The sequence below is a fragment of the Ctenocephalides felis genome, unplaced genomic scaffold (assembly GCF_003426905.1).
Source record: "Ctenocephalides felis isolate EL2017-DRISC unplaced genomic scaffold, ASM342690v1 CF-g0.4_SCAFFOLD_00845, whole genome shotgun sequence".
In the NCBI taxonomy this organism is placed as follows: Eukaryota; Metazoa; Arthropoda; class Insecta; order Siphonaptera; family Pulicidae; genus Ctenocephalides; species Ctenocephalides felis.
The window spans coordinates 72,565,615-72,589,830 of NW_020536999.1; the positions used below are offsets into that span (position 1 = coordinate 72,565,615).

A 24,216-nucleotide genomic window follows, 5' to 3' on the forward strand; every position below is an offset into this window, starting at 1 on the left:
CATACTATAAACGCATTGATGTAGCACGGTTTATTAAGTTATACACAATTATTTTAAAATCCCTTTGTTCATGTATAGCTAAATTGTACAAAAATATTTGTATTGGTTGATATCAAGTGAAAATGAAGCGCAAGCTGCCGAGATTGTGAAATGGTAAAGGAGAAGGTTATTCAAACTGTGTTGCAGAAAAAATAGAATTAGATAATAATACAATAATTTCAATACAAAGGGAAGATATGATTGATGAGGGTACTCAATTTTAAAATAACTTATTATATATGTTACGGTAAATGTGCACTCTGCAGAGTTTGTGCAAATTTGTCGTCATCATTGGTCATCTTAACATCGTTTGGCAATTCATTATATATTTAACTAGTGCTCCATATGACATTTCCTCTCAATTTATTCTTTCTATTGTGTTCAATGTGAAAATTGTTTTGTTGTCTAGTGTAGTTCATATATATCTTGATTTGTGCCTATTGTTGTACTTGTTTTAATTCTATTATATTTCATTTTGTGTATTAATTTGCATTTCTCAATTTTTATTATGTTGTTTTTCGTTTATATTCGTTTCTGTTTGTAAGTATTTGATGGGTGTTAAGTGTGAAAAATAATACGATATTTTTATGGCTTTGTTCATTATTCTCTGTATATCATTTAAGATAGTTTTAGTTGTTTGACTCCAAGTATTTATTTCATATAAAATTATGGGTATTATATGCGCTTGTAAAATCAATATCTTATTTTTCCCCCTGAAAGAATGGATCCTTTTTAAAACTCCTGTTAATGCCGCTATCATACTGATTAATATCTTTTTAATTTCATTTATATGTTTTGTCCATGTTAGCTTTTTGTGTATTATAAGGTGTTTTATATATTCCACTTCTTCTATATCTGTATTATTAACTTCCCGAAGGAGAAGTTAATGTTTTCATCAAAAAATCCGATTCGCCAATTTTATGTTTTCTCGACGTTTCAGGCTATTCTGAATCGAATGAGACAAAATTTGGAAAAAGTATGTGTGTGTCTGTGTGTGGACGCACAGATTGTTTGCCGTAATTAATTTGTTTATTACAGATTAAGTCGATTATTTACAAATCGGGAAGTTCATGTAACTTGCCTCAAGGCTAAATACCAATACCAACTAGTTTATTTTTGAGGTGGAGGATACTGGTCTATGCGATGTTTGAATGAAACTTTTACGATTGGCATGCCTATATTCATTAATTGTTTGATCTATTTTCTTACAATAACTACACGTCTTAGAAAAATTATTTGGGTTATATTTTGTTCTAAAAAAACAATTATTAGCGGTGTGCCCTATTTTTTTTACATAATTCACAATTTACGTTAATATGTGATGAAGTTAAATATTCAGTCAATGCAAAATTGATAACATCATTTAGGTCATTGAATCTACATGATTTAATTAAATTTTTTTGATACCATCGACAAAACTTCTAAGAGCCGTCTCCATATATATAATTCGTAATCTTTCCGATATTTCTTGCCCTTGAGAATTGCAGTCTTTGTTTAACATTTTATCAACTATATCTAAAATTCTATCGCCAAAGGATTTAACAGATTTATTTGAAAATTGGTTAACATTGACAAGTTTAGCATATAAAGTGGAAACAGAAGTTTGGTCATAATATTCTTTACATAAATGTGTTTTTAATACTGAATAATTTGCAATTTTATTACGGATAACTTTAAATAATACTTTACTTGGTAACTTTCTTTTTACCATTAAAAATAATTTATGTTCTTCCTCCGGTAACAAATTTACATGTAACGAGTCACATGCATCAATAAATGCACGTACATTGGTTTCATTTTCATCAAAATTCGGAATAATAGCTAGAGCTAAATTTAAATCTAATTTATTTTCATTACCATTACCGATTGTATTCTTCATCTTGTGATTGAATGGTCCCTTGCCCTTGCTTAGGTATAGATCCTTGTCCAGGTTATCCGCTAGACTCGAATATACACAATAGAATCGCCTTCTTGGAAAATTACCACTGCTCGTTCCGCGTCTCAAAATAGCGTGGATGAATCACTTTTCAAGTTTTGGTTTAATTTCTCATAGATAATATTGATAAAAGTTCGGTAATGCACTTAATTACTCGGTTTTAACACATTATTTTAGTTTTATTTGATGATTTGTTTTATTATTGTTGTATTTTATACTATTTTATCATAGTTTTGGTTTTTATTTATTACAGTTATTAGTTATTGATTGATATTTGTAGAATAATTAGTTATTATCTTGTTTATTATTTAGGAACCCGCCAATTATCACCACAATTTTGATATTTTTTTTTTTTTTGATTTATTATACATAGCAAGCTATACAAAGTACATTCAGCTACATTTGTTACAGTAATATAATAATTGACGTCGTAAGAAGGATCGCTATCCTGCGATAGCGCCTTCATAGATTTTAAGTTATATTTTGTAGTAAATCATTGCAGATTCTTTTTTTGAGACGCTTTGGTGGAAAAGGCTTGAGCAGATCTATCGCTAATACGTTTGGATGACGACTTATTTTTAGACGAGCTTTGTATCTGGTGCAGTAAAGACTAATTTCTTATTCTATAGTTCGAATTCTAAGATCTTGATGTATCAACCAATTGGGAACGTATTTTGGGGCGTTCACGATTTCTTTCAAAATTTTATTTTGGAACCTTTGTAGAATAGATATGTTCGATTTACTGGCCGCACCCCATAGTATTTTGATATCTTAACACTTAATTTGAATTCACTAGTTGAAGTTTGTTTTCACACACACATTTTTTTATTATTTTATTATAGATTTCGGAGTAGGTATCATAATTAGCTGCCATCAAATGAAGAGATATTAATTTTTTTACCTGATTCGGCCCTAATTGTGGGATATGGGTCGATTTATAAAAGTTTTATATAAATGGTACCAATATACAAGATTAAATTACAAACATATTTTAATGAAAATGTGTTAAACATAAAATATTATAATGAATACATAATAGTTCTTAAGAATATATATATATATATATATATATATATATATATATATATATATACGAGTATATTGAATGGTAGAGTCTTGGATTTGTGTATATTTTGTAGAGTTTCGAACAAGAATCCAAAAATAATACAAAATAAAAAACAAGAAAAGTTTTTAAAAAAACAATTTCTTTATTTAATTATTTGTTTATTGTCGACGTTTCGGAACTAGGTACGTTCCATCTTCAGGACATCTGTCAAGAAGCATGATGTTGATGAGATTTTAGCAAACAATATGTTTAGGAAAAAAAAATAGATTTTTCTTAAATAATGAATTAATTGCAAAAAAAATATAATAATGTACAGAAATATGATAATATGTTCAAAATGAAAATGATAAAAATAAATGAGTGGATTATCAGAACAGGATATTAAACATAATAGAAAATTTTTTGAAAGTTATGGAAATATTTTTTAAGAAAAGGTTAATGACAAAGTTGAATTAATTACCTGTATGTTTGAATATTTGTTAGCACTTTTTCACTAAACAAGCTTTTTTAACCAAAATGAATTTGTGAGTTAATTTTCCGCCGAATAATTAGATTTTGTAAATCAAAATTACTAAAAGATTTGTATTTTTTAAAATTATTATTTGAAAACACAAATAATATTGTTCTCTGGATGTTGTTCGATTGGCTTTTGAAAATTAACTAATTGAAACTGGTGTGTCCTTTGTAACACGTGTAAACACTTGAACGAGAGATTTGAGATTGTATGTGTGTGTTTTTATATGTTAGGGTGTGAATACTTAAATTGTTGATCTTAAAAGGAAGTCGATATTAATTGTTTGTCAAAAAGTGTAAAAAATTTAAATATGAATCATGTAATAGGTTGTGATCTGATCTAATGTTGACACTGTTAGAAACATTTATGAGAATGAGACAACTCTCCGCGAATAACCTTCTAAAGATGCAACTTTCATGATATAAAATCTTTGGAGTGAAATTAAATGAATGGGCGTTTTCTATAGAGTGTTGTACTAGGGTACTTTTGAAATTTTTTTGTTTATAGTGGACCACACTTAGTTCATGTTGTCTCATTCTCTTGTGCACATATTGGGAGGTTTGTCCAATATATTGAAAAACACAGTCATTACAAGAAAACAGAATATACTACATTAGTATTGAGATTGGATGGGTGGGGGATTAATGTTCGTAAAGAATTGGGTTGAAGGAGTGTAAGGATGAGCCTGATCTAAAATGTTTTCTTCTAACAAAATTTTGGCAAAATAATAATATAAATCTTCAACGTATGGTATGCTGCAGAAATAAGATTGGTGTTTTTGATGGTTAGTACTGGTATTGGGAGATTAATTTGTGTTTTAAGAAAGTCGTCTTTTTTGAATAACTGAATGAATGAGATTTTGGGTAACCATTTTCAATTAGAGTTATTTTTACTATGGATAACTTTGTGGATGGAAAGTTTGGTGAGACAACAAAATAGCATGGTCTGTAAGGGAAATAATAGTGTTTATCTTATAGTTTCTGGGACAGTATGAGGAAATTATACAATATAAATGCCTGATTTTAATTTATTAATTCAATATATTTATAAAATATTTGTATCATTTTTTTTAAACCAATAATAATTTCTGTAAAATAAGATTGTAGCTATAAACTATTTATAATGATATTCGAGTGTCGGAGGATCAAGTAGGTGATTATATCAGAGAATGGCTTCGTCATGCACAGAGCAGTTACACTAGGAATAAAGAGAAGAACAGAAGACAGGTTTTTAAATTTAGTTAGGTTTATTGAATTATTTAGTTAGGTTTTTATTGTATTATTTTGTTAGGTTAGGTTTATTGTATACTTGTAATTGTAAGTTAAATTTTCAATTATATTAAATATATTATATAACAGATGTCGGTGAAATGCTTAGTTTTTTTTTATCTTTCGTGAAAATAAATATTATTTTAACCTTAATTGCATTTATAATTCATTGAATATTCATAATTTCATATGATTTATTTCATTGAGAAAAAAATAAATACGATCCATTTTCAACCCATATGGCAAACTTTGACCTCGGATCGGAGGATCCTCAACAGATTTGCCAAGTTTTAACATATAATCAAACTTTTTTCTATGTATGGGCTATGAGAGATGTTTAATTCAATGTGAAAAATCTTGTGCTTTACCTTTGTTAACTGTAAACGAGAAGATCTAGTTCCATCCCAAAATATAAATATAAATATAAATAAATGTAAATAATTCCATGCTCAGATAAACTCTTGAATTAACAAGTAAGATTTAAAGAAAAGTTGCAGAGCATTTGCTAAGAAAGGCGACCAACTGTGTGCCCAAATGTTCAATAAAAAATTTGAAAATAAAACCTTTTCATTGAAATTCCGAAGCCTTATGGGGTTCAATAACTTGATATATGTAATTTGTTATTTCATAATAATGTTAGTCGTGTAGTAAGTTAGTTAGTTCTATTTTTTTCACAGGCATTCTTCTCGAAAACATTTGTGTTTTGTTGAATTAACTGTTACCAGAGGCTGCGGCATCTTCTTGCTCGTTTTTTCTTTGTTTTTCACGCATCAGCTCAGCATCCCTGTGTTTGCGTTGCTCGAATGTCATTCCCTTTTTATCTGTGCTACTTTTCTTCTTGGCTAAGTCGGTTTGTTTTTTCTGATTCTTAGCTCGTGCTAAATCTCTTGATTCCTCTTGTCATTTTTGTTTACTAAAATCTTAATCTCCGACTATCAAGGAAAGAAAAATGTAATGATTTTGCAAGCGCTCGCCGCCCTTCTTGTTACTTTTAGTTTTTATGAAACGACAGCCCTAAGACTAAAAAGCAAATACAGATTTGCATTAATAAAATATATCTAATATAATATACAGTTAGGTCACGTTATTTGGCTGCGATGGACGCCTGAAATACTGAACCGATTTAAAATTAGTCTTGTTCATCGTGCACATGTGGATCTCATTTAGGCGGTAGAGTATATTAAAATCAATTTATAGCCGAAATTTTATATTATTGAAAAAAAAAATGTTGACGTTTATCCGAGAAATCGTAGTCATAGAATCAGTTAGAGCTCTGTCGAGAGTCTAGACCAAAGACCAACATTTGTGGAATCAAATTTATGAACGAATGGTTTATGAAATCATATGTTTGCTTGAAGATCATCCCGCTTATTGCAAGAGAAGTTTTAGCAGAGAATATTACGTGATTTCACTCGCGGCACTCGCTCGGTGTAGTGGCGGTTTGTTATGCTACCCATCCACTAGTCAACCAGGCAACTGAGCAATTTATGACCAAATGACCAATAAATGTCCAGTTGTAAAAATTTTCGGTGTCCCAGGCGATCGAACAAAATTTCATCATATTTCTTGAACATTAGAGAAAAAGTATGTATATTTCGAACGTGAAATGTGATAAAATCGTCTTTTGCTGCAAATTTTAGTTCGTTATCATTTTATTTAAACATTTTTTTTTATATAAAAATTATATTAAACTTATTTATATTAAATTAATTTTGTACATTGCAACAGGTGAATTTGGAATGATTTTGTCGCAAATATATAGCTCAAAATATTGTTCAAATGTAGACCAATAGCAGTTTATAACAAATTATTCGCGATTTACATTATATTAGAACCTAATTTTAACCTGAAACATGGCCTTTAATCTTGGAATATACGTCTACATTTACAATAATGCAGATACGAGAAAGGTCGTGCAATGTGGATTTCATAAGTGAAATTAACTTCCAAACCAATGACTCACATTTTTGAGGTGCAATTAAAAATGGACAACTTTTTAAACAAATCAATATTATATTCATTTTTGATTATATTCATTTTTGAAGGAAAAATATAAAAATCGTATATAAATATATAGAAGCATTGCTTAAAATTATTTAGTTTGACTATTATAATCCTGTGAGAAAGTTCTATTAGTGGAATATTATTGAAAAAAAAAATGTTGACGTTTATCCGAGAAATCGTAGTCATAGAATCAGTTAGAGCTCTGTCGAGAGTCTAGACCAAAGACCAAACATTTGTGGAATCAAATTTATGAACGAATGGTTTATGAAATTTTATGAACGAATTTGCTTGAAATCAAGATCCCGCTTATTGCAAGTTTTAGCAGAGTATTTAGCAGAGCGGTCACTATTACGTGATTTCACTGCGTCGCTCGGTGTTGTGGTTTGTTGTTATGCAATTTATCCACTAGTGAAAGGCAAAGCCAATGTAAAAACCAATTTGTCCAGTAAAAATTTTCGGTGTCCCAGGCGATCGACAAAATTTCATTCATATTTCTTGAACATTAGAGAAAAAAGTATGTATATTTCGAACGTGAAATGTGATAAAATCGTCTTTTGCTGCAAATTTTAGTTCGTTATCATTTTATTTAAACATTTATTTTTTATATAAAAATTATATTAAACTTATTTATATTAAATTAATTTTGTACATTTGCAACAGGTGAATTTGGAATGAATTTTGTCGCAAATATATAGCTCAAAATATTGTTCAAATGTAGACCAATAGCAGTTATAACAAATTATTCGCGATTTACATTATATTAGAACCTAATTTTAACCTGAAACATGGCCTTTAATCTTGGAATATACGTCTACATTTACAATAATGCAGATACGAGAAAGGGTCGTGCAATGTGGATTTCATAAGTGAAATTAAATTCCAAACCAATGACTCACATTTTTGAGGTGCAATTAAAAATGGACAACTTTTTAAACAAATTCAATATTATATTCATTTTTGAAGGAAAAATATAAAATCGTATATATAAATATATAGAAAGCATTGCTTAAAATTATTTTAGTTTGACTATTATAATCCTGTGAGAAAGTTCTATTAGTTGGAAATCTGAATAGAAAAATATAGGTACATATTAGTTTTTAGTTATATATTCAGTTATAAATAGCACATTCTGAACAATTATTGATGATAATTTTGATGGATTTATAGATATGGATTCAGAAAATTTCATAGTGAAATTTATAGAAATGTACAAAGCCCATACTTGTTTGTGGTCAATAAGTGACGAGGCATATCATAATAAACAAATGCGCAATAATGCGTTAAATTCAATGGTGCCGGCATTTAAAGAAATTAATCCAGATGCAACTATAGCCACAGTGGATAAAAAAATTAAAAGCATTAGGAGCGTTTTTAACAAGAAGGTTAACAAGGTATTTAATAATATTAAAAACTTCACAATATAAGGAAAATATTATCAAAATTAATTGTTAGTTTAGATGATTTGGACTGTGTTAAACAAACAATATGTTATTCTAGATAAAAGCTTCTATGCGCTCGGGCTGTAGCGCACAAAACGTCTACAAGCCAAAACTCTGGTACTTCGATCATCCTAAATTTTTAGATGATCGACACTACCCAAACATGAGGTCTCTGTGCAGGAGTTCAGAAGAACTTTCAGACGCGAGTATTTTTTTTTATCATATGACAATGACAATCTTACAATTAAATATATATATATATATATATATATATATATATATATATGTATTTTAATTTCGAGCAGATTGATGAAATGCCGACGACCTCGTTTCGTCGTAAGGAAACAAAACGAGACCAGTTGACAGACAAACTTCTACATCACATGGATAAAATAGAACAGGAAAAATCTCGAGAAATGAAAATGGCAGAAATTTCGGAAAGACTCTCGAATTGATGAATCCGAAACAAAAAGAAATCGCAATTAGTTTAATACATCAATTGATGTGGCATGGCATTAACAATTTTCTATCAGAGCATACGACGATAATGAATTGGCCAAATCATAATTATCAATAAATTATATGTTGCATTTGAGTTGTTCTTATTTAAAATATTACTTTATACTATGTAATGTTTTATGTACTTTCGGAGTACTTTCCCGAAGTGTGTGTGCTCCTCTATGGTGTGTATATGCATAATGTCTGATCCTTTTGGAACAGAAGTGTGTATCTGTGTGCGAATCGGTGTCTGGCGGTAACTTGTTGAGTGTTGTATATTTTGGCGTGGTATTAACTTGTAGTCCAGTCATTTGATGCAAAAAAGGCTGTTGCCGGTACAGTACTCCGGGAATTCTGAAAATTGGTAATCTCATAGATTTTGAGGTGCTCTTTACGAAAATCAACTTTGCCACCTCAAATTTGAACGGCAATTTGCCGCCATATGGGAAAAATGGCGTCAAAGAACAGCTTTTTTAAAATATCTCCTTTCTGGCTGATTCTGCGACAAAAGTATCTATCTACGAATTAAACTAGATAAAATTTCCTATAATTCCTTAGAAAACCGTTTTTTTGTAAAATTGATAGTTTGAGAGTACGGCCGCCTCAAAGTCTTTGCTGCTCTCGCCGTAGTATCAAATCTCTCCATATATGACAGCACTTCGAACTTGACCACATTCTCTCTAATAATAAATATTTTCAATGTTAAATTGAGCAAATAAGATCTAGAAATAAAATAATTTAAATATTTTTCGTTTTTTTTGCTAATTTTTTAACACTTCAATGGCAAAGTAGCTATAGGTATACTTATAGCTTAAGTAGCACCTTATAGCTTCAAGTAGCTTGAATTGTTAAAAAATCACCAAAAAAACAGAAAAATATTTGAATTAATTTATTTCTAGATCTTATTCGCTTAATTTAACATTGAAAATATTTATTTATTAGAAGGAATGTGGTCAAGTTCAAAGTGCTGTCATATATGGAGAGATTTGATACTACGGCGAGAGCAGCAAAGACTTTGAGGCGGCCGTACTCTCAAACTATCAATTTTACAAAAAACGGTTTTCTTAAGAATTGTAGGAAATTTTATCTAGTTTAATTCGTACATAGATACTTTTATCGTAGAATGAGCCAGAAAGGAGATATTTTAAAAAAGCTGTTTTTTGGCGTCATTTTTCCAATATGGCGGCAACTTGCCGTTCAAATTTGAGGTGGCAAAGTTGATTTTCGTAAAGAGCACTTCGAAATCTATAAGATTACCAATTTTCAGAATTCCCGGAGTTCTGTACCGGCAAAATGACCAAATGACTGGACTATTGGTGAATGATTATTAAATATATTTGTAAACAAGTAATAAGGTGTTTTATTAATTAAATAATACTAGAGTAAATCTAGTTTAAAGCTCAGAAGTGGGATTGGATCGGAACGTCGAGGATTTATTGGAGAACATTTTGGAGTGGATTATTGAGATAGGCGATTTCAATAATCTTTTGGGGTGCCCGTGTTATTAATCAGGCAGATTATAATTACAAGGTGCGATAGAAAGCAAGATGTGCTACTCTATCGTACAAGTGCAGGTGTTATTTTGTAAGTTTTGTGTGGTTGTGCAGAAGTGAGGTTAACACGTGATTAACTAAAATAAGAACAAAGTAGAAGAAAATATCGAAAGCATGGCGTGATATTGGCGTTGGCGAGTCGCGGAGCTGCGATATTTGTAACTAAAAACTTGAGATTGCAAAAATAAATTAAGATTGAGAGCTCGGTGCCAGAAGCCTTACGAGTGTTATCGTTGACAGATTTTATTACTCTTATTAGGGCGACAATCGGTGATAAAACGAGAGCATCTCGAGCAGCGAATTGTTAGCGACGATACCGGTATTCGACGGATCGTCTGAGCAATGCATCGAGGCATGGTTTGAACGCGTTGAGGCCGTGCGTGACGCATACTAGGTGGCTAAGAAGAAGATAGTGGTGCTGATGATATCGAAGCTTTCGTGGCGCGCGAGACAATTATACGACAGCAAAGCAGAGTATGCAACCTCTTTATATGATGAGCTTAAGAGGGCGCTAACAGCATTTTTCAAGAATAGAGAAGACCGGATGACTCGGATGAGAAGGTTCGAGTCTCGGAGGTGGCGAAAACAAGAAACATTTAGCGCATACTTCCAGGAGAAGATGGTGCTAGGGAATAGGTTGGGTTTTATCGAGTCTGGCCTGCTAGCCTATATGATAGACGGCTTCGACAACCCGCCACTCCAGGCTCAAGCCAAAATGAACCAATTCAAAGATTTAGCGACCCTGCTAAGTGTGATGAACGAGCTGACAGCGGAGGAACGCGGATTCAATATGATGCCACCTAAGAGGATACAGTCAACAGGGTTCCCTAAAGTGGAACCACACGGTGCATATTCCCCGGTGAGGTGTTTTATTTGTGGTGGAGTAGGACATATGGCATCCAGGTGTATGAAACCAAAAAATGATGGAGTGGCGTGCTACAACTGTGGCTCAACGAAGCATCAACAGAGATTTTGCAAAAATGCCCGCAGTACGGCGCAGGTGGCGCCGGATAGCACTACACTGTTAATAAACCCCATACCGGCCTACAAGGTTGAAACAAAGGTTTTTGACGTGGAGTTTGAGAGTGTGATAGACTCGGGTTCAGTAATATCGATTACCAAGCGATCTTGAATGTTAATATTTGCAGCCAATCGTTGAAATAAAAAAACAATAAATAATGAACAGATATTGTTGAAGAAGATTCTTTACATCAGAAAAATGACTCAATTTCCCTAAATGAATTTAATCAAGAAGCAACCACCAGTAAGGATTCAGAATGGTTTGAAGTAAGAAACAAAAAATTCAAAAGAAATTTAAATGAAGAATCAGCATGCAAAAAAACATCTTCAAATTCGAACTACTGGCTAAACCCAACTCCCACAAGCAATATATATGAAGTTTTAGCTAATCCTAATACCGAAGACTCGAGTGATAAATGCAGCCCAGTTAACAGACCGCCGCCAATTTTTATACATGAGGTACGTGATATCAAACCATTAGCTCAACTCTTAGAATGTGAAGCAAAAAATCTTTATCAAATAAAAGTTATTGACGAAACTAGGGTTAGAGTTAATCTTGATAATGCTAAACTTTACAATAAAATTCTCAAACTTCTGAAAGAGAGGGGTACTCAAATGCATTCTTTCCAGGAGAAATATAAAAGAACGTTCAAAATAGTGGTTAAAAACCTACATTTCAGCACGGATACAGATATGCTCAAAAATGAAATACAACAGTTAGGTCACAAAGTCGTTCGTATTGAGAACATTAAAAGCAGAATCTCAAAATTCCCTCTGAACATGTTTTTAATTGAGCTTGAACAACAACCTAATAATAAAGATTTTTATAAAATTGATTTTTTATATAAAACTAAAGTGGAAATAGAGGCAAAGAGGTTCTCTAGAGAAATTGTTCAGTGCACTCGCTGCCAAAGGTATGGTCATACCAGAAATTATTGCCACCGCACCCCCAGATGCGTTAAATGCGCTCAAAATCACTTGACAGAAAAATGCAAGTGGGAAAAAAAGGTCGACCAAGTGAAGTGTGTCCTTTGTAATGAAAATCACCCTGCTAACTATAAAGGCTGTCACGTCTATAAAGAATATATTGAAAAAAAAAACACTTCATTACGTCAGAAAACAAGTAATGTGCAAAATTTAAAACCAAATGCTACTTTAAGACCGGGCGTAACTTACTCCAATATTACTAGAAACAACAGAACTTTACCTACTGACTCAACAAACTCAATAAACAATAGTAACTCTGAAAACAATATTAACAATAAATCTAATGACTTAATAGAACTTAAAAACATGATTAAAATATTGACAGAACAAATGGGCATAATGCTTAATTTACTAACAACAATTTTATCTAATAAAAAATAATTATGTCTATGCAACTAACAATTTGCATATGGAACTCGAACGGCTTGAGCAATCATGTCCATGAACTCAAACAATTTTTAACTACCAATGACGTAGACAAATGTTTTAATTGACCTAATGACTATGCTAATTTCCGAGACGCATTTTACCGAGACAAATCACAATATTCGTTTTCCTAATTATCAGACATATACCACAAATCACCCTGACGACAGACCTCACGGTGGCACTGCCATTATCATAAAGTCAAACATAAAACATTACGAGACAGAACCTTTTTATACTGACTACATACAATCGACAAATGTTTTAATTGACCTAATGACTCACAAAATTACAGTATCGGCAATCTATTGTCCGCCAAGGCACATTATTACTGAAAATCAGTTTACAACTTTTTTTACCAGCCTTGGAAATTTGTTTATTGCGGGAGGTGATTATAACGCAAAGCACACATTTTGGGGATCTAGACTAATAACACCTAGAGGCCGTCAATTGTATAACACAATAAATAATAATAATCTTCGGACATTTTCTACGGGTGAGCCCACATACTGGCCAACTGATTTGAACAAAATTCCAGACCTCCTCGATTTTTTTGTAGCCAAAAATATTAAAAACGAGAGTGTTGAAATAAATTCAAGTCTGGATCTCAGTTCTGATCATTCACCAGTAATTCTTAAATACTCCACTAATACTCCAACCAAAGTCATGAGTTCGCTTACAAACAAATTTACCGATTGGCTTCTTTTCCAAGAATACATCGAAGACACCATTAACTGTAATATTCCATTAAAAAGTGAGAATGATTTGAATATTGGTATCAACAACTTCACAAATACATTAATTGCAGCAGCTAAAATTTCGACTCCTATTCTAAATCACAATCACAGTCACTCTGTGCCCATAGATATTAAAAAAATCATTGCACAGAAAAGGAAATTAAGAAGAATTTGGCAAATAACTAGATCACCGTAAGATAAAAGAAAATTTAACAGTGCATGCAGAGACCTGAAAAATTTAATAATAAATTATAAAAATGTTTCTTTTGAAAACTACTTACATAATCTTTCTGCAAGTAGTGAAACAAATTATTCTCTTTGGAAAGCAACCAAAAAATTGAAAAGACCAATTGTACCAATTCCTCCTTTAAGAAAAACAGACGGTTCATGGGCAAGAAGTCCAGAAGAAAAAACTAATGCATTCGCCGAACACCTGCGCCTCACATTTCAGCCATTTTCACGTAAATGCAACTCTAATGATGAGCAATTCATTTATGATTTTCTTCAGGATTCACCGTCGCTAGTGACTCATGATGTTAATCGTTTTACTGCGGCTGAAGTAACTCAAGAAATTGCAAAAGCAAATTCTAGAAAATCACCTGGACCAGACCGGATTTCTATTAAAATGCTTAAAGAACTTCCAAGAAAAGCTATTAGAATGCTCACAATAATATATAACTCTATACTGAGAATGAAAACTTTTCCGCAGTCTTGGAAAAGAGCTAAAATAATCCTTATAGTGAAACCAGGTAAAGACCCTTATCTATTATCTTCCTACCGGCCGATAAGTTTATTGTCTTGCATATCGAAAATATTTGAAAAGCTAATTCTTCAACGGATTAAAATAATCCTACAAGAACAAAGTTTTATTCCGAACCATCAATTTGGGTTTCGCGACAAACATTCAACAATTGAGCAAGTTCACAGAATAATAAACGTAATTAACAATGCGCTGCATAATAAAGAGTACTGTTCTGCGGCTTTTTTGGATCTCAAGCAGGCGTTTGACAAAGTATGGCATACCGGATTAATGTATAAAGTTAAAAGATGTTTACCAGATTCTTTATTCCTATTAATAAAATCCTATTTACAAAATAGAAACTTTTTTGTCAGCGTCGCCGATAGGGACTCAAATATTACCGAAATTAATTCTGGAGTGCCTCAAGGGAGTGTCCTCGCCCCAACACTATTTTTAATTTTTACAGCTGATTTTCCAACTTCAACTGACACGAGTTTAGCCACATTTGCTGATGATACGTGTATCATCGCCACAACCAAAGATCCGACTGCAGCTTCCAACAGCCTTCAGCACCATCTCAGCTTAGCTGAGAAATGGTTTTCGTTGTGGAGGATAGAAGTAAATAGCACAAAATCAGTCCATATAACTTTCACGCTTCGCACCCAAACTTGCCCAGCAGTTGTACTCAACGATGAAATTATTCCGTCCAAAGAATCAATAAAGTATCTCGGCATTCACTTAGATAGGAAACTCAACTGGAAAGTACACATAAAGAACAAAAAACAACAAATAGATCTAATCTTCAAAAATTATTATTGGCTCTTAAACAGAAAATCAGAATTATCAACTTACAACAAATTACTTATATATAAGGCTGTGATCAAACCCGTGTGGACCTACGGATTACAACTTTGGGGTACTGCTAAAAAGAGCAATTTAAACATAATACAACGAGCACAAAACAAATTCCTGCGGCAAATATTAAACGCTCCTCACTACACGCCAACATGGATTCTCCACAAAGACACGGGTATCCCTACAATTCAAGAACATATATCAATGTTTGCCTGTAATTATAAGAATAGAATTGACGCACATCCAAACCAACTAGCATGCAACTTATACCAGGAAGGCCAGCCGACCAGGCTCAAAAGGAAAATACCTCGAGATTTATTATAGTTTATTTTTATATATATATATTTTTTTACTCTCTATATATTTGTCTTTAGTTTTTTCTTTTTATATATTAACTATAGTAGATACACCACTGGGCGTATGTACTAATTTGTAAACAACCAATTGTAAACACTTGTCAGCATTCTCTGCTAAATATAATTATTTTTATAGATTGCAGAATGAAAATAAAATAAAAAAAAAAAAATATTGTTCTTTGAATAAATATTATTTATGCTTATTTGTATAGTTGCTTGTAATATCTGAGTATATATTTTGCAATAGTGCACTTTTCAAGTAATTTTAGATTAGTTTATTATTATTATTTTTATTCTTAAACTATTTCAAATGGTTTACTTAGATAAATTATTATTCTTGACTGTATAATCAACTGAATAAAAGCAATGATGTTATCTGAAACACAAGGATTTATAATAATTTTCAAATATAGATAAATATTAAATATTATGCACAAATAAATATAGAATTTCACCCACATATTTTTACTTACGTGATTTTGAAAATATATTTTTGTATTTTATGAAAAACGGTATCGTTTCGAGACATTCTATGGCCTCATAAAATTGGCAAAATATTCAGGTAAAATCTGGTTGCTCCGATGTCCGCCAGAACTGCGAAAATCATTTTAGTTAGAACTATTAATTTGTATCATTTTACTACGAATCTTCATAAAAATTTTCAAGCCGGGTGTTAATGATTCTTTACTGTTAATGTATCTAATGCTTGTTGAAACATATAATAGGTGATGTCTTGCAAATTCGAAAATATTGCTCATGATATCATGTTTCATCTTTATTTTGTATCTGCCTCTTGCTGATTCCATAATAAATCTTCCGATTGCTTCCATAATGAACTGCCTAGTGGATGGGTATGATTATCGTGTGTTGTGTGTGTGTGATTTCACGACAGCCGTACGAGGCACGAGCGCAACACTCGCTCAGTTAGAATTTGAAAACTCACTGATATGTATCAATTGGTGTGTAGTTGATAATTTCCAATAATAGTTGATATTTAATCATACTATTAATTTAAGGTAATTAATACATTGAAAATTCAGCGCATTCAATCAAGATTAAATCAGAAGTAGTATCAAGATAGAGTTCTTTCCCTCGGACTGGAATAATATAGTAAGGTAAGGCAAGACATATTATTTATAAGATACACGATCAATATTTTACTTAGTATAATAAATATTTTACACAATTATACTTATCTTAATTTATCCTTATTAAATATTAACCTTTTATTTTTAGAGTATCTTCTTTGTACCATCTCATATTGTTACAAAAATGGATGTTTTGTCAAGCACGATGACTGGCAATTTTTCTGGTGTTTCTAATTGTGCTTTAGAATATAGTAATATCGAAAACTCATCAATGAGTGTTACAGACAAAATTCCGACGGACAATATGCTATTTTCTTTAGTTCTTCAATTTGATGATTTATTCCATATTGCAGATAGTACAGTTCAAAAAAATAAAATATTATAAAGAGGCATTTCAGAGTGCTTCTGCTTGCGATTTGAACTTTGGCTATGCACGTGTAAATAAAAAGTGCTCATATTAGAGCTTATTGTCCCAAGAATCGAAATCAAAAGGAGGAAAAGGATGTTGGAAAAAGCATGATATTTAATGCTCACATTAAATTTGATCTTCATCAAAAAATGATTAAAGAAATTTTATTCATACCTGAAGGTATACTTAATCATGGTACAGAAACTAATCGATTCTTAGGTATAGGCAACTAAGAGGTAAAGACAGAAATGATTTTAAAAAAAACTTAAACATCAAAAACCAGCAGCATGTCGTCTCGAGCAGTTCAAAGATATGATAACAAAATTTTCTGAATCATAAAAATTTCGTTGAAGTATACAATCTACCTACACAAGTTTGCATGCGTCAAGCAAAGTATGAAGAAAATAAGGAAAATGACTTCCATGCCGACGACAATGTGGATCTAGTTCTTATGATGTTACGGAAATTGACAATACCACCGAGAAAGCAAATTTTATCTGGCCTTTTAAAGATAATTCCGGTAGCAGTAAGTCATGAAGCATGCGATGTATTAAAAGGATATTTGCAAAATAATGCAAATAGAGTACTGCATTTTGATGCGACAGGTAGTTTAGTAAGAAAACCTCACTCCTGTTGTGGAAGAATATTTTTATATTCAGGTTTTTTTATTAAGTGAACATAATGTTAGAGCGATTGAAAGAGGTATTACAGATTGTATAGATGACTTAGGCGGTCATATGCCTTAAACATGTGGTTTGCGACCACAGCTATGCAAGCATTCATGCAATAATCCAAGGTTGCAATTATACAAATTTTATTGATTAAATGATTAAAAGCTATATGTTTCTGAATGATAATAATCGACAACGAACGAATTTCTATATCGTAAAATAACTAACTGGCCGACAAGTTTTCAACTACTTCGAAACCAGTTGATTTTTAACTAGTTATTTCGTTGCGACGAAACTGTTAGTTCGTTAACGAAGAAGAAACGGTTGAAAATAACCGTTCGTTGATTCAACGCCCACCACTAGTCACAATCATCTTTTGTTTAGACGTCGTAAAAATATTGTTTGATCTCGCAAGTTTACGTGTTCGTATTTTCTGATAAATCATCATCGAAGTTAAGTCGTGTTTTAATCGTTTATAAAATTAATATATAGTTTGTAAGACTATATAATTGGTGATTCCGACTGGAGAAACGCGTAGCTGAGATTCTGAACTTCATACTATAAGTGAGGTACACTATATTAAATAACAATGTCTTCACCCTCAATCACAAAAGCTTCGCAGGATTTGAACAGAGCGCTCATCGATCTGGACGAAGCTGAAGTTCGCACGCCAAGTGCGAGTAACTCCAACCCAAAAGAGAACTATGACTTAAAATCTGAACAAGTTTTCAACGTGGACAGGCATACGGTAACTCCGTTCATGGAAGATTCTCCTGAAATGTGGCTCTTGTTGATTGATGCAGAGTTTCAAGGCGATTAGAAGGATCAGGAGCGACGACACGAAGTATACGGCGGTATTGCGTGCTTTGGACAGGTCTACGTTACACCTGATAAGCGATGTGTTGCGAATACCGGCAACCAAAGACAAATACAATACTTTAAAAAGCATAATCCTGGACCGAGTATCCAAGTCAAGGTCAAGGCAAGTAGATAAACTATTAACAAACATGGCCCTAGGGGACAAAAAGCCATCCCAGCTGCTCCGGGAAATGATTGATCTGGCTCGGAGTGCAATCAGTGAGGACATTATCCACAAACTTGGTTGGACAGACTTCCACAGCACATCCGGCCTCTATTGCTTATATCAAATAATATTGGACTACAAGCCGTTGGTGAGATGGCAGACATGCTGATAGACACAGCAAACGGAGCACCCACGAACGAAGGAGTAACCGCACCCAGACCAACGAATCAATTGTTACCTATATAAGAGGCGGGATTGATATACTGATATGATTATTACATATCAAATTGACCAGTACACTTGCCAGTCGGGAATTTATTTTGTATATTATTTTGTATATGTGAAATTAAAGAAATAAAGATTTATTTTTGTAACCAAGTATATAATTAGTTTTAAACTTTTTACAGAAAATAACATAGCATTTATTTTGCAGTCATATAATACAAAAAATTTGCAAAAGGTAATCAGGAAATAATATCGTTAGCTGTAGCTCAATTATTAACTTCCCGAAGGAGAAGTTTATGTTTTCATCAAAAAATCCGATTCGCTAATTTTATGTTTTCTCGACGTTTCAAGCCATTCTGAATCGAATGAGACCAAATTTGGAAAAAGTATGTGTGTGTGTGTGTATGTGTGTGTGTGTGTGTGAACAGATTTTTTGCCGTAAATCAACGTTTTCTCCAAAACGGATGGACCGATTTTAAAAATTTAAAAGCCGATCGATGTATCTCGATGAGGACTATCTTTTCCGAGTTTTGTGCGGCGATCGGCCGGGCCGTTTCTTTGTAAATTGCAGAAAAGTGAAAAAATTTTCGTCCACGTTTTAGCCCGCAATTCTGAATCGATTCTGAAAATTCAAAAACCATTCGATAGATATTGGTTGGGAATCGTGCTGATTAGTTTTTGGTAAAGATCGGCCGGGCCGTTTTCTTGTAATAAAGTTTTAAAAAAAAAAATTTCGACGATTTTTATGATTATTTTTTTGACGGTAGATACCATAGTCTTCTAGATCATACTAAAATATTACGGCCCTACGACAACTGGTTCAGCTTTAAAAATTCGTCAAAGTTTGCAAAAATTGGTATCGTTTTTTTGGCATTTGTCAAAATTAGACTTTTGATCGACGTTTTCTCAAAAACGCCTGACCCGATTTTAGAAATTTAAAAAGTATTTGATGTATTTCGGTGAGGACTATCGTTTGTCAGTTTTGTGTGACGATCTGCCAAGCCGTTTCTTTGCAATTTGAAAAAAAGTGTTAAACTTTTCGTCCACATTTAAGCTCATCCTACCGAACCGATTTTAAAAAATAAAAAACTGTTCGAAAGAGATTAGTTGGGAATGGTGCTGATTAATTTTAGGTGAAAATCTACCGAGCCGTTTTCTTGTAATTAACTGTTGAAAAAAAGTGTTAAATTTTCGTCCACATTTAAGCTCATCCTACCGAACCGATTTTAAAAAATCAAAAACTGTTTGAAAGATATTAGTTGGGAATGGTGCTGATTAATTTTAGGTGAAAATCTACCGAGCCGTTTTCTTGTAATGAACTGTTGAAAAAAAAAATTAAGCCGATTTTCATGGAACTTTTTTTGGCGATATACATCATGGTCTTATAGAACTTACTGTAATATTACGGCATTACGACAAGTAGTTTAATTTTAAAAATTCGTCAAACTTTACTAAAATTATTATCTTTTTTTTAAAGTAGGATTGATGAAGTATATTATTTACACATTTATTTTGATTAAGTCAATTATTTACACATATCGGGAAGTTCATGTAACTTGCCTCAAGGCTAAATACCAAACCAACTAGTTTTTCTTTTGCTCGAAAAATGTTCACTCATATTGTGTGGATTTTAGGTAGCAAATATCATAATGTACAAATAGATTTAGCGATCAAGAAAATAAATCTATTTGAAAATAATGACTCAGTATCAAACAAGACGATCTTGGCTGATACTAATGTTTCAGAAATAAATGATCGTGAACCATGTCGAGATCTTTTACGAAATAGTCTATTTTATAAAGATTTCCTTCATATTAAATGCGAAGCCGAAAAGATTATGCCAAAAGAAGGATTTACTAATCGTTTTTGCTTTCCAGGTTTCTTAAATTATGTATATTCCAATTATACCTTTGTTGTAAGGTCTAATGCTAAATAATAACAGAAAACATTTGTATTCAAATGCTGGTAATGGTAATAAATATATGAAACCGTCACATCTCATAGATACAATTAAACATTTGATGACGCTTTACAATAAGGATTTAATAAATGAATGCCCTGTAACACAGTAAATTAATCCTGAGAAAAGCAACCAAAGTTATATTAAAAAAAAAGAAGAAATGCAAGTCAGGAGAAGTTAAGCATGGCAAACAACATTTTAAAAAATGAAAAAAGCAACACAGTAAATAAAGTAACCGAAAAATTAAATAAGGACTATAACACCTGTAGGACACGACATTAGATATTAGGGATGCAAAAGAAACATGGAACAAAAAATCGAATAATCCGGTTGTTACCAGTGGTTTTGAAAAAAATGCTTTTTCTTTGCATAAATGCCTAGACTCAAATAACTCTGCTGACTCTAATATAGAACTAATAACAGGTTTGTGTTCTATACTATAGGATTTTTTTGGTAAATATGCCATTAAATTGAATAACTTTTTCACTTCATATGGAAATGAGTGGTTATATGACATAATCATTGACTCTTACTTAGCATCAATTGAATATAATAGCAAAAAGTTTTACATTTTAAGTGTTAATGAATATGATCATATTATAAATTATATTATTGATAACTTTATTCTAAAATTATCATCAGGTTTAAAGTATCTAGCGCCACATAATATTAATAACCATTGGCTCTTAGTTTTAATAGATACAGATAAACAATTCACTGTTATTACTTCTTGCATTAATCCTTTAAAGGACTATATTTAGTCAATTTCGAAAAAGCTGCTTAACTTACAAGAAAGATTCCAATAAATTCCACGTTTTCATAAAGTAATTTCTCCCCAACAGATCGATAGCTATAGTTGGGAGCAATCAAAAATGCATACTGTTTATTAAATAACACTAAATTAAATTATATAGTAGTAAGTAGAATATAATTCATGGTATGAACATGAACTAAATTCAGAATTACCACTTATCAAATCCAAAAATAATTGTAATTTTACAACAATGTAAGCAGAGCTGCTTGATCTTAATATTTGTTCGTCTAGAACAAGTGATTCCCAAAGTGGTCCATGTGAACGAAAAGGGAAAATGGATATCCACGGTAGTGCATCCACAACTCAACTTGTTAATATCTATTTTATTATTAAGAAATCAATTAATAAATGTGTTAATTTGGATTAGTATCTTTACTTGAAAAGTTTGCATAAGGAGATTGACTTGATCTTACCATTGAAGACGATGGAGAAATTGAATACACTAGAAATGCGTCTGAAGGATGATAACGAGTTATTCATTTATAAAAAAATGTTGGAAAAATTCGTGCAAGTAACTAGAATTAAATGGCATTCATAACTCATGATCTGCTTATGAACCAGAATAATAATTCAATACTTCAAGCTGATCTGTATATTGTGATGAAGATGTGAAACAGCGTATGTTACTTCGATGATGTTATAAGAAGTTTTTGCAACCCAAATCTAGTAAATGAAAACAAATGAAGCGAAGTGACTGGCAACGATGGGATCCAATTCAAAGTCATCGAATATAGCTTTTACGCTCTCCGTGACTCTAGGCGGCCCGTAGTCGTCTCTGCCGGTGCTCAAAGAGATTCTATTTGCCTCCACCGGGGTTTGACCAGCTCACCTGGTTCTGCGTCGTGCTACATGAATATACGTATAAAGCGAAGTATACGCGGAACTATTCCTTAAACATTCGCCACGGAAAAGGAGACAATACGTGGAAAACAGTGAAACTACGCCCTTCACTGTCAAGGAACTCCAAGATGCGGCAAAAACCATAAAAACTGGCAAAGCACCAGGCCCTGATGGCATCCCAGCCTCAGTGATCAAGTTTGTAGCCTTGGAATTTCCGTATATTCTTCTGAACGTCTACAATGCCTGTCTAGCGACCGGCACCTTTCCTACGATCTGGAAGCGGCAAAGATTGGTCCTAATAGACAAAGGTAAGGGAACCCCTGTAACGCCATCGTCGTTTCGACCACTCTGCATGTTAGACATCGCCGGCAAACTGCTTGAGAAACTTATTCAATGCAGACTGCGCAACGACATTGAATGCGCCGGAGGTTTTGCTAAGAACCAACACGGATTTCAAAAAGGACGATCGACGATCGGCGCGATTCGGAAGGTAACGGAAACAGCAAGAGAAGCATGGCGTGGTAGTCTTAAAGCTCGTAAAGTGTGTCTCCTTCTCACATTCGACGTTAAAAACGCGTTTAACAGTGCGAATTGGGAGGATATTTTACACGCACTAGAGCATAATTTTGACGTAAAGCCAGAAAATCTAGGACTAATAGACGACTACCTCGATGGGAGAAAGTTGATAGTGGAAACGACGGAAGGTCATCAAGAACACGAGGTTACAGCTGGGGTACCTCAAGGCTCAATTTTAGGAGCCGATTTGTGGAACGCTGTCTACGACGAGCTCCTGGAGATTCCCTTGCCGAAGCAGGTGGAACTCACGGGCTTTGCGGACGACGTCGCAGCCACAATCGTAGTGGACAACATTGAGGAAGCTGAACTACTCGTTCGAGAGACCGTCGACACCATAGAGACCTGGCTTGAGAAACACCACCTAAAACTCGCCAAACAAAAAACGGAGATGGTTGTCTTGACCCGACAAAAATGGTTTCCAAAACCATTTACCGTAGACATAGGAGAGACAACTTTGACGTCGACAAGGGCCTTGCGCTACCTGGGAGTAATGATAGATGAGAAGCTATCCTTCCGTGAGCATCTCGATAGTGCATGCATAAAAGCTAGCAAGACGGTATCCAACTTGTCAAGGATTATGGCTAACTGCATGGGACCACAAACCCGAAAACGACGAGTCCTGCTTGAGGCAGTCCATTCTGTACTGCTTTACGGAACAGAGATATGGGCGGATATCCTCAAGCAAAAGACTTATCGGCGCAAAATAGCGGCAGTGCAAAGAAGAGGAGCTCTGAGAGTTGCCTGTGCCTATCGCACAGTCTCAGAAGCAGCCGTGCTGGTAATAGCAGGAGCCACACCGATTGACTTGCTAGCTTTCGAGAGAGTGAAACTCTACGACGCTAAATTAGGTGGTGACGATTCCAGAGAAACAAGGTCGAGAATTAAAAATGAAACGATACAAGAGTGGCAAAATCGGTGGACGTCAGGAGAGACGGGCAGATGGACGGCGCGTCTGATTCCGGACATTAGCGTCTGGCTCTCTCGACAATACGGGGACACAGATTTCTTTCTAACCCAGCTACTGACAGGACATGGACAGTTCAATGCCTATCTTTTTAAGATGGGATTGCATAGCACGTCAATGTGCAAATACTGTCCATATAAAATAGACGACGCTGAGCACACGTTCTTTGAATGTCCTAGGTGGAAGGATTATCGAAACAACGCCGAGC

The 24,216-nt window shown here is 33.2% G+C and overlaps 2 protein-coding genes across 2 annotated transcripts; one reads left to right on the forward strand and one right to left on the reverse strand.

Annotated features, from left to right (window-relative positions):
* Window positions 1–5,488: 5,488 nt before the first annotated feature.
* LOC113388466 (putative SERF-like protein) lies at window positions 5,489–6,754 on the reverse strand. Its single transcript, XM_026625845.1, has 2 exons — window positions 6,670–6,754; window positions 5,489–5,719 (listed from the first exon to the last, which is right to left on the reverse strand). Exons 1-2 carry the CDS (start codon window positions 6,752–6,754, stop codon window positions 5,535–5,537), a joined length of 270 nt encoding a protein of 89 aa, XP_026481630.1. The 3' UTR covers window positions 5,489–5,534.
* Window positions 6,755–8,032: 1,278 nt separating this feature from the next.
* LOC113388477 lies at window positions 8,033–10,656 on the forward strand. Its single transcript, XM_026625855.1, has 3 exons — window positions 8,033–8,218; window positions 8,325–8,472; window positions 10,577–10,656. Exons 1-3 carry the CDS (start codon window positions 8,033–8,035, stop codon window positions 10,654–10,656), a joined length of 414 nt encoding a protein of 137 aa, XP_026481640.1.
* Window positions 10,657–24,216: the final 13,560 nt, after the last annotated feature.